Raw genomic sequence first — 15848 nt, 5'->3', positions numbered from 1 at the left:
ATATATATATATATATATATACGGAGTGCAAATCTCATCTGGAATGTAAATCTCATCTTATCCGCCGATTTTGTAGGAAGCTTTTCGACAAGAAATCATCCATTAATTTTAATATCTTTAATTTTGATTAATAAGAAGATTGGTTAAGAATAATAATAATAATAAAATCTAAATCTAATTGCATAAAAGAATTTAACACGACTCTTAACTTAAAAATTTATATAAGTTTATTTATAAAATTCTACATTTATATAATGTTTTACTTTTTATTTTTATCTAATATAAAACTTATACTAACGGTAAATTTTCATGAGTTTGTAGAGTAGTTTTAACAATATTATTCTAATGGTCAAACATTTTTACGTAAGTTATATGTTAAAACTATTTTTTATAGAATAATGTTTTTTAATGCACAAATTACGAACAACTTTGGTTTTTTTTTTTTTTTTTTATCTACTTCAGAATATATTCTATGTTAGGTCTACAGATATCGATCTTTAGGTTTTTGGACCGTTCACGTGGGTATTTTTAAAAAATATTAAGAATACAGATGAATAAGTCTTTTAGGTGTACACGATTTCATTATGAAGAATACGTTTTTTTTTTTTTTTATTATTATCAAGTCGTGATAAGGGATATGAACATATAATAGAAATCGTTTTTATCAAGACAGTTTTATTTTTTATTTATTTAAATAGAAGTTCTCATACATGATAACTTTAATTTAAGTGAAGTCACCACGTGACTATTTCATATTTTTTTTAATGGGAGTGCAATTTTTTTTTTCTTATTTATGTAATTTATTGAATTTATTTTTTAACCAGGGAATAAAATTTTATAATTATAAGGTTGCCCATTTTATATTTTTAATATAATATTTAGTTTTCATATTTTAAGAAGTACTTACTTTTCTTAATGATATTTTAAATATATTTTCAGCTTAAGCTGAATTGAGTTTTATATGAAGCAAATATTTAAATTAATTATAAGAAATATTTAAATTGAGAGTCATGTGTCTTATGAGAGCGTGCTTATATTCTTCTAAATTACAATAAGTATAGAGAGACATGAAAATGCATTTAAAATATTCTAAAACACTATTTTAAAAAGTTTTATCAATTTTAGATAATTGAAATTAAATTAAATTCAAATTGAGTCTAAATAAATAAAATAATTGATTGAAATTAAATCAAGATCCAAGTTTTGTAAGAGAACCAATTTGAATTTACAGATCTAAAATTATTTTTATATTAGTTTTAAGTAAAATATCTTTATAGCTTTTACTTAAGTATAAATTCAAATAAGAATCGTACTCTTATTAATCTTTTATATATTTTAAGATAAAAAAACATTTATTTTCATTTTATAATTCATTATCTTATTTAAGATCTAAAATTTTAAATATTATTATATCTGTATATTTCAATTCGAAAATTTTACCAGTCGAAATCGTATATAATAATTCTATAGAAAAATAAAATCCTAAACAATTTTATTTTTCGAAATTACCGAAGTATATAAATTTTGAAATTCTGTCGTTTCCGCACAAAAGTCAAGATATGCGATCTCAATATCAGAAAAGACATTTTTTAAATGTGACACTCTATCTGGATAAGGAGAGAATAATTAATGTTCATTAGTCACGTGCTAAAATAGTTCTAAAAACGATTTCATTTTTATTTGTCATTTATTTTCACTTTATTTTATTAAGTATAAATAATTTTAAAGTGTTGTTATCAGGAAGAGAATCAATATTACTTACAATAATAAAAGATCGGATATAGAAACTATCTATTCTTAATTCGACTGCCACCAAAAAAACCATCTGCAACCAGATTTGTACTTCGCTGGATATCTATTAAAAAGAAAATCTGCAAATCTTTTAAAAAATGCAGATATATCTATGAATATCTTTGTATATATTTAAAAATATATATTTTATTACTTTTTAAATGAGATATAAATAAAATTGAAAAATAATAAAAAAACAAATAGCACTTAACACATATATTCAAATAAAAGTTCATAAACAACTAAATAAAATTAAAACATAAATTTAAATTAATAGTGCTTTTAAAACATAAATCAAAATCTAAATAGAAGTAATTTATAAAACAAATTTAATAAAAATTGACACTGTAAGATTTATTTTTATTATCTTTACTTTTGGTAATAAATTATCACTAAATAACAAACTCATATAAATTAGTAAAATTAGAATGCAAAACCAACCATTTGATTAAGAAAGAGAATAAGTATATATAAGATTCAAAAAATATATACTTAGTAGTATTTAATTATGGGTTAAATATGTTTTTAGTTCCTATATTTTGTGACGATTTTGGTTTTAGTCCATTTTCAAACTATGGTACAATTTAGTCCTTCAACTCTAGAAAACTCTGGTTTTAGTTTTTTTTATCAATTTTTTTAACTTTATTTATTGTGTTCAAACACGTTTCATTATAGCATTTGGATTGTTTACACTGTTTGACACATTTTTGCTTCAATGTTAACTAAGAAACGTGCTTGAAACAACAAATAAAATTAAAAAAAATTTGTAAAAAAGACTAAAACCAGAATTTTCTAAAGTTGAAGTACTAAATTGTACCATAGTTTAAGAATGGACTAAAACCAAAATCGCCATAAAATATAGGGACTAAAAACATATTTAACCCTTTAATTATTAATTATTTGAAATAAATTTTATTTACAGATACGATAAAACATGAACAAATAATAAAATAAAATGAATTATGAGTGTGAATTTGTGATAAAATTATTAGTGGATAAATTTATTTATTTGATTAATTATTTCTTTATTTGTATATAGTGTGTTGTGTATTGGTGCTTTATATGTGCATTTTAGAAAGATTTGGATTCAAGTCTTAATAAGGCCATGTTTTACGGAGAGTTTCCTTGTATTCGTGTGGGGCCCACTAGTGGGTGTGTTTTCAATAGGTTGATCGAGTGGGGTCCATATGGACTAAGTATATTTTTATGAAAAAAAGTCTTTTAACAATATTTTTTTTTACAACGTATACGTGTCAGTTTGTGATTGGTCCATTTCAAATATTTTTTTAGAATGAATTCAAACAGACCAATAAAATTGTGACACTTGTCCGGTTGTTAAAAAATTATTAAAAAAAATTTGTTAAAATGTTATTATCCTATTTTTGTTTTGTAGGACGGGTGAGACCCATGCATGATGGGTCCACGGGTTTATTAAAAAGAAACTAGAGCAACGTATTGGAAGCATGGAAAATGGAGCACGTGCATATTTAAATGAGATGTTATTTGTATAGCTGGAGTCCAAGGTTGTATAAAAAAACAAAAGAGATAACAGATTTGGCTTGTAAGAGAATAAGTATATTTGTTTGAGAATAAGAAAAGATTAATATTTTTTTTGCATCCCTAAATTTTTTATATTTAATATTATTTTTATTTATTTTTTACATTTTTTAAAGTAATATAAAAATTTATATTTTTATAATTATTTTACTCTTGTAATTTATGTTATAATACCATTATTTAAAAAAAAGAAGAAGAAGAAGAAGGAAGAGCATTTGGTTGCATGCGTTTCAATGAGAGATGAATACATTCATTCATGCATTGAGATTGGTTTTTTTATCATTTAATGGTGGGATTAGAGTTTCCATATAGGAGTTATGAGCTATAAATATAAGTGATCTTGGTATGTGGCTTGCTGTTTTCTTATTTACGAGATACGGGTATGCATCTTGGTATGTTGTTGTTCATGATTCCAGGAACATGTCATGCTGGTTCCACGTGGTTTATGTTAATATGCCCATGCACCGAGTGATTGACATCATGGTTCCCACGTGCCAGGTTGTTGATGGGTTACAAACAATTGATACGAGGTGATCATGTTGATATACCATGTATTTAATACAAGTTGTGGTTCTCCATGCATATAACTTTGAGTCTGAGTGATTTGTGCCAAATACCATGTTAGGGGGATGCACCATATTTGTATATCCATGAGTTATATGTCAAGGATGTGTTGTGAATGGGCTTGTAAATCCTGTTAGAAGTCTCACATCGATTAGAGATAAGTTCTAACCATAATTCTGATACCATGTTAAAAGTGAGTTTTAGGTTTAACTTAATTCCATATAATCGGCGTGAGGGGGGTGTGTTGGAAGTCCTACATCGACTAAAGATAAGGCCAATTTATAATATATAAATGGGGTACAGACCTTGTCTTATAAGCCAGTTTTGTGGGGTAGAGTTAAGCCTAAAAACTCACTTCTAACATGGTATTAAAGCTATGGTTAGAGCCTATCCTAGCGATATTTGTTGGACATATTGTTCCACCCGCTATTGGGCCGTTATCGGACCATCCATTAATATTTAGTTTCACGCTTGAGATGTATATACCTCGACGTGAGAAAGGTGTGTTGGAAGTCCCACATTGACTAGAAATAAGGCCTGCTCTTTGGGCTTAAACTTTTGGGAACATGCTAGGTGGTTTCCATGGAAACAAGTTACATGTTTTAGTTATACATCTTGCATGGTGCATTCAAGGTGTTATTTTCTTCACGTGAATGGGAAGTAGTGTTTAGATTCATGAGTATCGTGATGTATGCGAAGTAGCATTGGATGGTGGTGCAATTGGCAATATGTTGTATGGCATAGAATGGGGGAGGTGCAAGGGTTTTATTTTGAAAAATATATCTTTAACAATTTTTTTTTATAATTTTTTTATAATTACTTATAGAATAGTTTCTGATTAATCTGTTTTAAATATACGAAATAATGAAATAATAAAATGTGATCTTTTCTCAAGAGGTTCTTAAAAAAATATACGAACCAATTAATATTAATGTTGTGCAGTGTGTTTATACTGGTTTATATTGAATTTAGATGCATGAATTGAATTGTTGTGTGGACCCGTGTGTATTGAGAAGTGAAACCCATGTAATCAATGTAAGAGAGAGAGAGAGTGCGTGAGAGTGAAAAGGTTAATGTGTGAAATTAGTTTATTGAATGTTGATGCATGGGTGATTGTACGTGAGTTTAGAAAAGAAAAAAGTCAGAGTAGAATTTAATGCTTAAAGTGTGTGGGCCTATGTGTATGAATACCTATAGGAGTGTCTTGAAAAAAACAAGGGGTGTGGTTAGAAATTTGAAGACTTATGTATGTATATGGTTGACCTTGTATACTTGTAGTTGGATTTATTGTCCTGAGAATGTCATTATACAAGGAGTATTTTGCATCCGTTACAAGAGATATGGTAATTGATTTTCGTAATTATCATTGAGCTTAGCAAGAATATCATGATATTGAACCTAACATGAGGTAGATTGGTATTTATGTTGTTAAATATGTCTTTTGCTTATGGTTGAAGATAGAATTTAGATTTAAATTATTATTAGATTTAGTTGAAAATAACTTTTAAATTTAAAAATTTATTTTTTATTTTTAAAGTTGTTTTCTATTTTTATGTATAAGCAGTTAATAGTGCTTATATAATTGTACATCGTTATTTGAACAAACAAGTAAATGAAAGTATCATATTTTATTTTCTATGAATTGTTTAACACTTATGTTTTGTTAATTTGTGTTTGTATTTTCTTTGAGAGGTTAGAAATGTTGATCTTTTTATTTTTAAAAGACGGTAGAAAAAATGAGTTTTTTTTTTCGCATATGATAGATGATAGAAAAGACTAAAATTCGAATAGTCTCTTTTAAAAAAATAGTAAAGATGAATATCTCGTCCATATAACTTTGACTTAAGCTGTGAATAGTATTGATAAGAGCAGCATGAAAGTTTTACTTATAAGATATAAGAAATCTATTTTTTCTTGTAGTGAAATATTATAGATTATAAATTTTCTTCTTTAATAAAAACAAAAACGGAATTTATTACTAAATTTATTGAAAGGTACATTTAATTGTAAAAAGTTTAACGTCACACACACTTATTGAAATTTATTAAACAAGCAAGACATAAGAGAGTTTTCAGAGTGTAACAGATGCTATTATCCTTCGAGACTTGGCCTTGGCTGTGGCTTTATAAGAAAATTCTTAAACCATTGTGCTGAGAGTTTGGGATATCGCTTCAAGCCATGGTTTCTGTCAACGTAGTTTAGTCCGAATCCAACCGAATAACCATTCCTCCATTCAAAATTGTCCAATAGTGACCATGCAAAATATCCTTTTACCTTTACTCCCTCACTGCTCGATCAAACAAATTCAAATTACACTTCAATTTCATTTTTAAAATATCTGATGAAAAATAAATTATTACCTCATTGCTGAACGTAGATAGTACAGATGACGATAATAGTAATCGATTCTATAAATATCTAGCAGAGCTTCTTCAAGTGTTTGTCCTTCATCATTCAGATCATTTCCCCTACCTATCAATTCAAAATAATATATATCAATGTGTTTATAAAAGAAATATTTTATTAGACAATATTTCAAAGATGATAAAAATTATACCATTTTCAGTAATGTAAATCAAGGGATTGTTGTATTTTTCTTTAACATAGAGCAACATGTCTTTAAATCCTTTGGGGCATACAAATAACCAATTAGAAGCCGTCTGCAAATAAAAAAAAAATATGAATATACGAAGTTATATAAAACCGAATAAAATAATAATAATAATAATAATATGAATTTAAAATTTGACAGGACTGTGTACACACCGGTGTACCAACTGGAATACCATTGCGTTCAGCTGGTGAATGAAAACAAAAAGAAAATGTTATATTAATTACGAAATTCAACATATATAATATAAATAATTGATAGTTATAGATGTTTCCTCACTTAAATAATTGACATTGGCATCTGTCTCATAACTAGGGTTGAGATTGGATGCAGGTTGATCAGCAGCAAAATTAGTAGTGTAATAGTTTAATCCCACAAAATCAAATGAACCAGCTAAAAGTCTTGATTGTTCTTCAGTGAATTCTGGCAATCTTCTTCCAACTAAGGAACGCATGCTTTCTGGATACTTTCCTGATGTCAATGGATCCATGTACCTATATTCATTCATACAGATCAAAATATTATTAAATTTCAATTTTTTTTTTCATTCATACAGATCAAAATACACATGCATTAAAGACTTACCATCCAAAGAAGAAGTCTTGTGCTCGTTGGGCAGCTTTTTTATCTGCTTCGGTATTTGAATATGGCTCAAACCAACGAGATATAAGTGTTATGCCTATGTCTCCGTCTTGATCCTGGGTAAAGTGTTTCCAACGTTATCTTAGTAAAATAATAGTACCAAATACTTAAATCCTCGTACCAGTTAATGTCGAAATATCTAATGAAATATTAAGATTTACAAGTTCTGATAAGGACTAATTAAAAGAACCTTGTACGCATTCCTGTACAAATCCACAGCAGCTGCATGAGCGAGTAGTAGATGATGTGTAACAATATAAGGTTCTGTTCCAGAATCACCGCCGAGACAAGTTGAATCTATCGTATCAGAGCATCGACCTGGTGCAAAGTTTCCAATTGAATAACCTTCCCTACTATAAGCCCATGGCTCGTTTAGAGTGATCCAACGTTTCACTCTGTTTCCAAAGTATTTGAAACAAATGTCTGCGTAGTTTCGAAAATCATCTCTGAAAACCAAGAATACAATAAGATCATTTTTTTTTAAATTAACAATAAGAGTTAACTTTAAGAGACTGAAAAAAAAATTAGAGTTTAATACCAGCAATCCTGATTCAACCTGACAACCTGACTCACCATAGGTTGGTCACTTAGTAAGTCAATCCAACTCAGTTCATTTATTAGCGACCAGAAAATTTCAAACTCGGTTGACTCACAATGGGTTGGTGGGTAAAGGGGTTGACTCACTAGACCACTTAATTAATTTTTTTTTAAATAAAAGAAATTACAAATTATTTATAATTCAAATCTAAACCATGTTTAATTAATTTTGAAAATAGATAACTTAAATAATTTTTTCAAAAAAAAAATAATAATAAATGTTTTTTTATAAAATTAAAATTAAATTTTAATAAAATAAAATTAGGTAAGTGGGTCGGTGGGCCAATCCGGCCCACCACAGATTCAACCCGCATGAGCCGGGTTTAAATAAGCTGGGTTGAAATCTGACCCACATAAAAAATATACAAATTTTTCAAACCCAACTCTACCCAAACACGTGGTGGACCAGATTAATCCGAGGGTTGTGACCTATTTTGACAGTTCTAAATTTCCTAGCAAAGAAAAATATAAAGTAAATGCCTCCTGTAATAACTCTACTAAAGTATATTATTTTATGTATCATTCATTAAAGTTTGTAGATAGGATTGTTATTTGTTCTATAAATATGTAAACGATCCACATTATCAACTTAAACTTTTGTTGAAATTAATGGATATATTTGTATTATTAACTAGTTTTTATGGGACCAATATGCTGAAAATTTGTCTGTGTTGATTTAAAAATCTGTTAGAAGTCTTTTAGGAGAAAATATCACAGGCATCGTCGGATAAGTTGTTATATTATCAATTACAAACATAAATTTACCATATATTGTTGATGAACTTTGACCACTAATAATACCATTTTTTTTCTTTTAGTGATAATATCAGACCTTCGGTGACCTTATTTTAAAAGTCTAAACTAGTATTATAAATTGAAACGTTGTGTATTATTCAAATTCAACATGGTTTACCTTTATTTTATTTTATTTTCATAACATTGAATTAATAATTATCTTTTTTACATTTACAGAACAATATTAGTAACATGTTTCTAAATAATATTGCATTTATGACAATACACCATTTAATTGTTTTCTTATATTAAATTTGATGTGCGATATAAAAAATGATATAAAAAAGTGCACAAAGAGACAAAAATCATATATTTCAATAATGTTATTATAAAAAAAAAATAAGAAAGTGTACTTTTAGCAATGATATATTTTGAAAAAAGGTTAACCAAACTAGGCTGATTGAGTTTATAAAGTTTGAGTTTAAAAAAGTGTCATTTCAATTTATATATTTTCTCAAAAGGTGACATTATAAAAAAATTACATACGGATAAAAATATATATTATTCTACTTAAAATATTATATATATCTGTAATTATGATAATACGAAGTTGAATAGAAAAAAAAATTGTATAACTTACACAACGCGAGGATTTAAGAAACCTCCATATTCTTCTTCCAAGGCTTGGGGAAAATCCCAGTGAAAAAGTGTCACATATGGTTCTATACCTGCAACATTAATATTTCAAATATAACTATTGTCACTTACTTAAAAATCTATTATAAAATGTAAACTTTTGAATTGAGAAAAAACAAGAGATGCTAACGGTTGGCTAATAAATGATCGATGAGCTTGTTATAATAATCGATTCCTTCTTGATTTACACCCTCCTCGTTTACACCCACCTTTCCATCTATATATTAGAAAAGATTGAAATCGTTAGTAATGACGGATGAAACTACAATAATCACAAAAACATCGATCATTATCTTACTTGGCAGGATTCTAGACCAAGAGATAGAGAATCTGTATGCATCCAGATTCATATCCGTCATTATCTTAACATCTTCCTTATAGCGATGATATTCGTCAACTGCCACATCTCCATTGCTTCTATCGTTTATCTTCTCTGCAAGTTAATTATGACACATTTACAGTCACATATTAGTATCAACTGCTTTTTAATGGAGTAAAACTAGATATTCGCAACTAAAAATCAAAGTAGAAATAAAATAAAATGAAGTATTTATGTAATGTCATTGATATAGTGTTAATAGAAAGAGAGAGAAAAAACCTGGATATTTATGGGTGAAGTTATCCCATACACTAGGCTTTCTTCCATAATCAAATGCCGCTCCTTCGTACTGTTGGTACATATAATCAACATAAGAAAATCACGGGAGTCTAGGTTGAAATCTCAAAGGTTAAGTTCCCATAAGAATTAGAAAAGTGATGTTATATTTAATTAATTATATATTTAGAAACATTTACGTATCATAAATTTTAGATATTTTTGTTTGTGTGATAAATAGAGTAAAGTGTAGAAAGAAAAGCATTTTCATGGATATACCTGGTAAGCCGCGGATGCTGTCCCGAAAACGAAGCCCTTGGGAAAACTGGTTCGTTTGAGAGAAAGTGCTTCCACAACCGATGCAGGATATTCGTCAGAACTTATTTCTGGTAATGTGGTAATTGCTACAGTAGCCAACAGAATAAAGTCGTTACAAGACATGTCCGAGAATGTGAATTTAAAACTGATACGTGAAAAGAAACATGCAAATAACGGATTGTTTAAAGAAGTGATGAAGGATAAAATAAATACCACCAGGTTCCTGGAAAGAGAGTTGTGCATCATCAGCACGAGCAGGTGAGGTCTTAGTGCCAGCAACAGCAGCACCACCGATGAGGGCAGTGCCGAGGGCCAACCTGCGAGAGAGAAAGCTAAGGTTGGTGGCATCACTGTCTTGAACATCCTCTTTGTCTGCTTTGCAAACAATGCGGTTTGGTTTGGTGGTCCCCACTTCCCATTTTGGCGAAACCCTAAGAGGAGTGGTTAGGGCACGGAACTGCAAGAAACCTTGTGTGTAAGCCATTCTCCTTAAAAGACAAATTCTTCACATTCTTTTCCCTCTCAATGAACCGCTATTTATAGATGCAGAAGAATTCTCTAAAGCTATTAAAAACTTGTGTTTTCCCGTGGAGACGGACCCTGTTATGTTCACGTCTACAGTTTCTGATTAAAAAAACACAAATTAACACGAGTCCAAAACTAATCATTTTAATAATATATAACCCTTAATTAAGTTAATAATTTGCAACACTAAATCTCAGTTCAAAAGAAAAGAGAAAAGCAAAATGTGAATTAAAAATATAGAGTAATTCAAATTCTTACTTTCTAAGTAAATTTTGACATTCTCTAACATTAAATACTGAAGTTTACTTTAATAAAATTTTAATTTCTTTTAAATTTCTTATTCAATTTTATTTTATTTTTCTTGTGATTTTGTATAAGGGGTGCAGTAATCCTATTGTTTCAATTTACTTGTTATTGTTAATAATTTATTTTTTAATTTTTAATTTTAGACTGAACTCCGCTCTATATGTTGAAGTTTACGCAGATCTCAATGTTCAGGGTTTTAAATGGTTCACGTGAGTATTTTTCTAAAATATTTAGCATATATAGATTTCATTCTGAACCATTTTTATATGTTTTTAATTTTTTTTAATTAAGAAGTGATAAGATCATCAAAGAATAGAAATCATTTCATTGAGACAGTTTGAATATTTTTTTTTTAAATATAGAAGTCTTCTTAGATGACAACTTTAATTTAAGTGAAGTGTGCATCTAACTTGTTTCCTTTTTTTTTAATGGGAATCTCTATGCATGTCATTTTTTTTTATATAATTAGTAATTTTTATTTGTTATTTAAATTAAAGAATTCAAATTTAAAATTAAATTTATTAAATTATTAATGAATGTAATATTTACTTATATTTTAATTAAATTTTTAACCCATTAAAATATTAATTAACTTTGTTATTTTCTTTATCAGCAAAGGGTATTTAAATTTATAATAGATCACTTGGGATCTAACCCATTTACACAAAACTTACATAGGACGATCACAAAATCTTTAGTTCCAGACAATTTTAATATATAAATAACTAGAATTTTAATGTAGAAATCGTATAAAAAAACATACCCTTTCAATATTATCTGTATAAAAAATATATTTATATAATCTTTACTTAATCATTGTACAAGTATAGTATTCCTTTTAAAAAAGCTATGAATAAAATTATTATATTTGTTAATAATTACAAATATTAATAATAATAATAATAATACCTGATATTTTATATTATCTAATTAGTTTAAACAGTCAATTTAAAATATTATCTATCCAATTAATATGAATATTAGACAATTATAAATAGGATAGAAAATTAATATTAAAAAGAAGTCATTCTAATTACTCTTGAAATGAATAGATCCTCACTCTATGATATACATATATATATATATATATATATATATATATATATATATATATATATATATATATATATATATATATATATATATATATATCACAAAGTATGGTTAAGATTTTTTTCATAGTAAAATATACAGTATGGAATTAATTGTAGAACTATTATGTGTATGATAATTAAGAATTCAAGTTTAGTTTTATCATTAAATGAATGAATACTTAAACATAGCATGATAGGTTGGAGAAGTTCTAAATTTCTAACATTTGGCTTCTGCCAGCCAGCAAAATTTGATGTAAAAGTTTTCATTTTCTTTGTGATCAATGACACTTTTGTATAGAGCAATGTCATGTGAGGCTAGGCATAATATTCACCTTCTTCTAAACTCCAATATGTATACAGCAAAATTAGATCTTTAGTATAATTTGATGCAAACGTTTTCATTTTCTTTGTGATCAATGACACTGTTGTATACAATAATGTGTCATGTGAGTTTAGGCATAATATTCACTTTCTTCTAATAAATTTTTACACAAATTCTATATTTATTATTTTATTTTTTAATCTTTCTCTTTTTTTATAAATATAAAAGTTATCCTTTTTAAATACAAAATCCTTCTAGGTTTAATGTCTCAATAGGTCTCTATTTTTGTCCAAAATATCAAATAGAACACTTTCTTTTTTGACGTCTCAATTAGGTTCTTATTTTTGTAAAATTGAATCAAATAGGGTCTTTCCGTCAAATTGATTAGACAACGTTAAGGAGGACATGCTGGCTGTAGTTTTTTATTACGTGGCATTAAAAACGTGATTGAAAATTTTTTTTGAATTAAAAAATGGAGTTTAAAGTGAGGGCAAAGTTGGGAAAACCCCATTCTCCTTTGCAATTACGAAATCCAATTGAAGCCACATTCCGACTATCGATCTCCTTCTTCTTCAGACTCTTAGCAACACTCCCGTTAGCCTTGGACTTTTCCACTGACCCATTGGCCACTCCACTTTCTTGCTCACTTCCCCAAACCTTTTTTGACAATTTAAACGTTTCTTATCGTGTGACTTTGAAAATATAAGGCCATTAGTGTTATTCCCTTTCACTGCAACGATCTCGTACTTCTTCAATCTCTGAGCCTTCTCCTTCAGCTAGTTGCTGGTAACATCCTCATGCAACGACTTCTTCAAGAAATCATGGAAAGCCTTCCCAATCTCTTTTTTTTTTTGTCATTTATCTTGAGCGAACTTAGAAGCTCCCAGCTTCTTTCTTTTCTCCTCTTGCGGGCAATCGACCTGGGGAATCATCTATGGCGCTGCGATGACGGCAAGAGCATGACGAGGGTGTCACCGACGGTGTAGTGATGGCACGATTCAAACATAACCCTTCTTCCCTCTATCATTTTCGAGTTTTAGCGCTTCCTCGCAGGGAGAGAAGGGTCAGGTTCAGTGGAGATGGCGCGACAGAGGTTTACTTTGTCCTCTCCGTTCTAGATCGCGGCGCAAGAGGGAGGCTTCCTCCTCCTTTCCGTTTCTGTTTAGTCTTACAAGGGGATAGAGATTTTGGCGGTATGCGACGTAAGGGTAGTGACGCCGTGATTTGGTGAAAGCAGCGACAATATCGAGTTTGGGTTAGGGTTTTTGTTGTTCTCTGATTTTGGAGATTAGGGTTTGCTGAAATTGGGAAATTAGGGATTTCTAGTGTAATTGGTTTTTTATTCGAATTGAATTGGTGATTTGCATATTGTTTCTCCGTATGGATAGAGCATTTCTGGTTTATTTTGGGTTAGATTTCTCGTCGTAGTAGAGATAATGGGGTCTATAATTGAATTTCCAACTTTGTTAACTTTTCCTTTTTTGTAATTGAATTTCCACTTTTTTAACTTAAATTTTTAATTCAAAATTTAAAATAATAGAATTCACTCACATTTTTAATGACACGTGTTAAAACAACACTGTCAACATGCCAAGTTACACAATACTTAACACCGATCAATTTGACTGAAAAACCTTATTTAATTCAGTTTTACAAAAATAAAAATCCGATTGAGACGAAAAAAAAAAGAATCTTATTTCAGATTCTAGACAAAAAAAAACAAGAACATATCAAACATTAAACCATACTTCTAAAAAAAAATGAGTTGTGTTTACGTGCTAAAGAGAGAGGAATGAAAAGACATTTAAGGGAAATTAAACACCTCACAACTATCACATCGACTTCATTACTTCTATTTTAACAATACAATAATTTGTATTTATACTTTAAACTTAAATATTAATATTTTAGGTTTGTAATAGATGCATTTTATTTTATAGGTTTCAAAATATCACCTTTTCTAGTTTTAATTGAATAGTATTCATATTAGTAAAAGTCTGAAGTAATAGAATTAACAGTGTAGGGTTATATGATATGTAGGATAAAAAAAATTAATAAAATTTATTTTATTGAAACTAATATCAATTTAGTAATGCTTATATTTTCTTATCAATTATTTTATACAAAATCCTTTCCCATAAAAAAGAAGTCTCTCTCTAAGACAAACGATTCCTCCTGCAAATTTATTTTTCAGTAAAACTTTAACATAAAAAAGAAGTAACGCAATTGTGTTATTCATAAATACAATATATATTCTTTACTGATAAAAAAACTACAATTTACTATCATTATATCATTTTAAAAATAAAAGTGTAAAATAATTTAAAGTGCACATCTTATAAACTAGCCAATGGGATATATTGAACATACTAAATCTTAAAAATAATAAATTAATTTAAAATTTAGTAATAAAATATGATTAATTTAGTTAGTTTTAATCATAATTAATTTAGTTGATGTTATATATTGAGTTAATTTTAAATATTGACAATAAATTAGTATTTTTATTATTTTAAAATTTTATTAATAGGTAAATTCAATATTATTAGCTAATTATCATTAATATTAATTGAAAATTAATTGATTTTTTACATAGTTGTAGACTTTAGGGTAAAAGTTTGTATGAGGTGGCACAAATAATTTTGGCAAGGTCGTGACATCAATGCTCCTACATTATAGTGGGGACTTCCTCATTAATAAGGCAATAAATACCTATCTATCCAATTTCATATTTAATCTCGTCTTTAAATATAACCCTCTTTAGAATAATTTGTGAAAGATATTTTTTTCTCTCGAAGTAATTTGCATTCCATGCAGTATTTAAAAAACATGAGAAACTCGAAAATTCTAAATAGTCTAGAATAACATTATAAATAAAATCTAATTATATATAAAGTAAGAAATTTAAACTAATTGACAGAACTATTTCTTTTAACTTAACTGATTTTGATCTCAAATATTAATATTAAAGAAATTGAAAATTTTTCAAAAACAAAAAGGAATTGAAATATATTAAGATAAATTCAATAACATGAAGAGGCACGATCTCATGAGAAACTTATAAAGACAAGAGATCTTATAAAGATTTGGAAGGAACTTTTAAAAAACAATGAGAATAAATAAAAAAGAAAAATGGAATAAGAAAGGAATTAGGTTAATTAGAACACGAGCCTTACACTGAATACTCTAATCAACACATGGCTATAAAAAAAATGCAAAATCTGCATTCATATCTATGACTAAGTGGATAAGGTAATGACTTCATAAGAAAAATAATATTTTTTTCTTTCTTAAATTTTCCTAGCAACGCGCCCATGTGCCATGTTATGGCCAATTGTGCCGTTGAGAAGGTTCCTCCGTCACACACGGCGTCTCAACCGGCGTCTCCGGAGGTACTGCATTATGATATTCAATCTTATATCATAAAGAAGCAGGTTCCACCTTCCCTTTTCAGCATGTTTAAGGTTATATATATATATATATATATATATATAT

General features: G+C 28.1%; 1 protein-coding gene across 1 annotated transcript; it reads right to left on the bottom strand.

Moving 5' to 3' along the window:
- Positions 1-5850: 5850 nt before the first annotated feature.
- Positions 5851-10609, bottom strand: LOC106758548 (beta-glucosidase 12-like). The gene is made up of 13 exons (XM_014641467.2): positions 10320-10609; positions 10068-10192; positions 9792-9861; positions 9492-9626; positions 9324-9410; positions 9138-9225; positions 7356-7611; positions 7109-7221; positions 6803-7017; positions 6679-6710; positions 6470-6572; positions 6273-6384; positions 5851-6199 (listed from the first exon to the last, which is right to left on the bottom strand). Exons 1-13 carry the CDS (start codon positions 10588-10590, stop codon positions 6004-6006), a joined length of 1803 nt encoding a protein of 600 aa, XP_014496953.2. The 5' UTR covers positions 10591-10609; the 3' UTR covers positions 5851-6003.
- Positions 10610-15848: the final 5239 nt, after the last annotated feature.

This window comes from Vigna radiata, chromosome 4 (assembly GCF_000741045.1).
Source record: "Vigna radiata var. radiata cultivar VC1973A chromosome 4, Vradiata_ver6, whole genome shotgun sequence".
NCBI classification, from domain to species: Eukaryota; Viridiplantae; Streptophyta; class Magnoliopsida; order Fabales; family Fabaceae; genus Vigna; species Vigna radiata.
Note: the sequence above shows the minus strand (reverse complement) of the source record. Positions and strands in the feature narration are given on the sequence as shown.

Bases quoted from the DNA above. Each gene is read 5' to 3' on its own strand.
- LOC106758548 (XM_014641467.2), bottom strand. From the start codon at position 10,590: ATGGCTTACACACAAGGTTTCTTGCAGTTCCGTGCCCTAACCACTCCT. The intron at 9,411-9,491 runs GTAAGATAATGA...TCTAATATATAG, and splicing joins TTGGTCTAGAATCCTGCCAA to ATGGAAAGGTGGGTGTAAAC. The intron at 6,711-6,802 runs GTGAGGAAACAT...TTCATTCACCAG, and splicing joins TGCCAATGTCAATTATTTAA to CTGAACGCAATGGTATTCCA.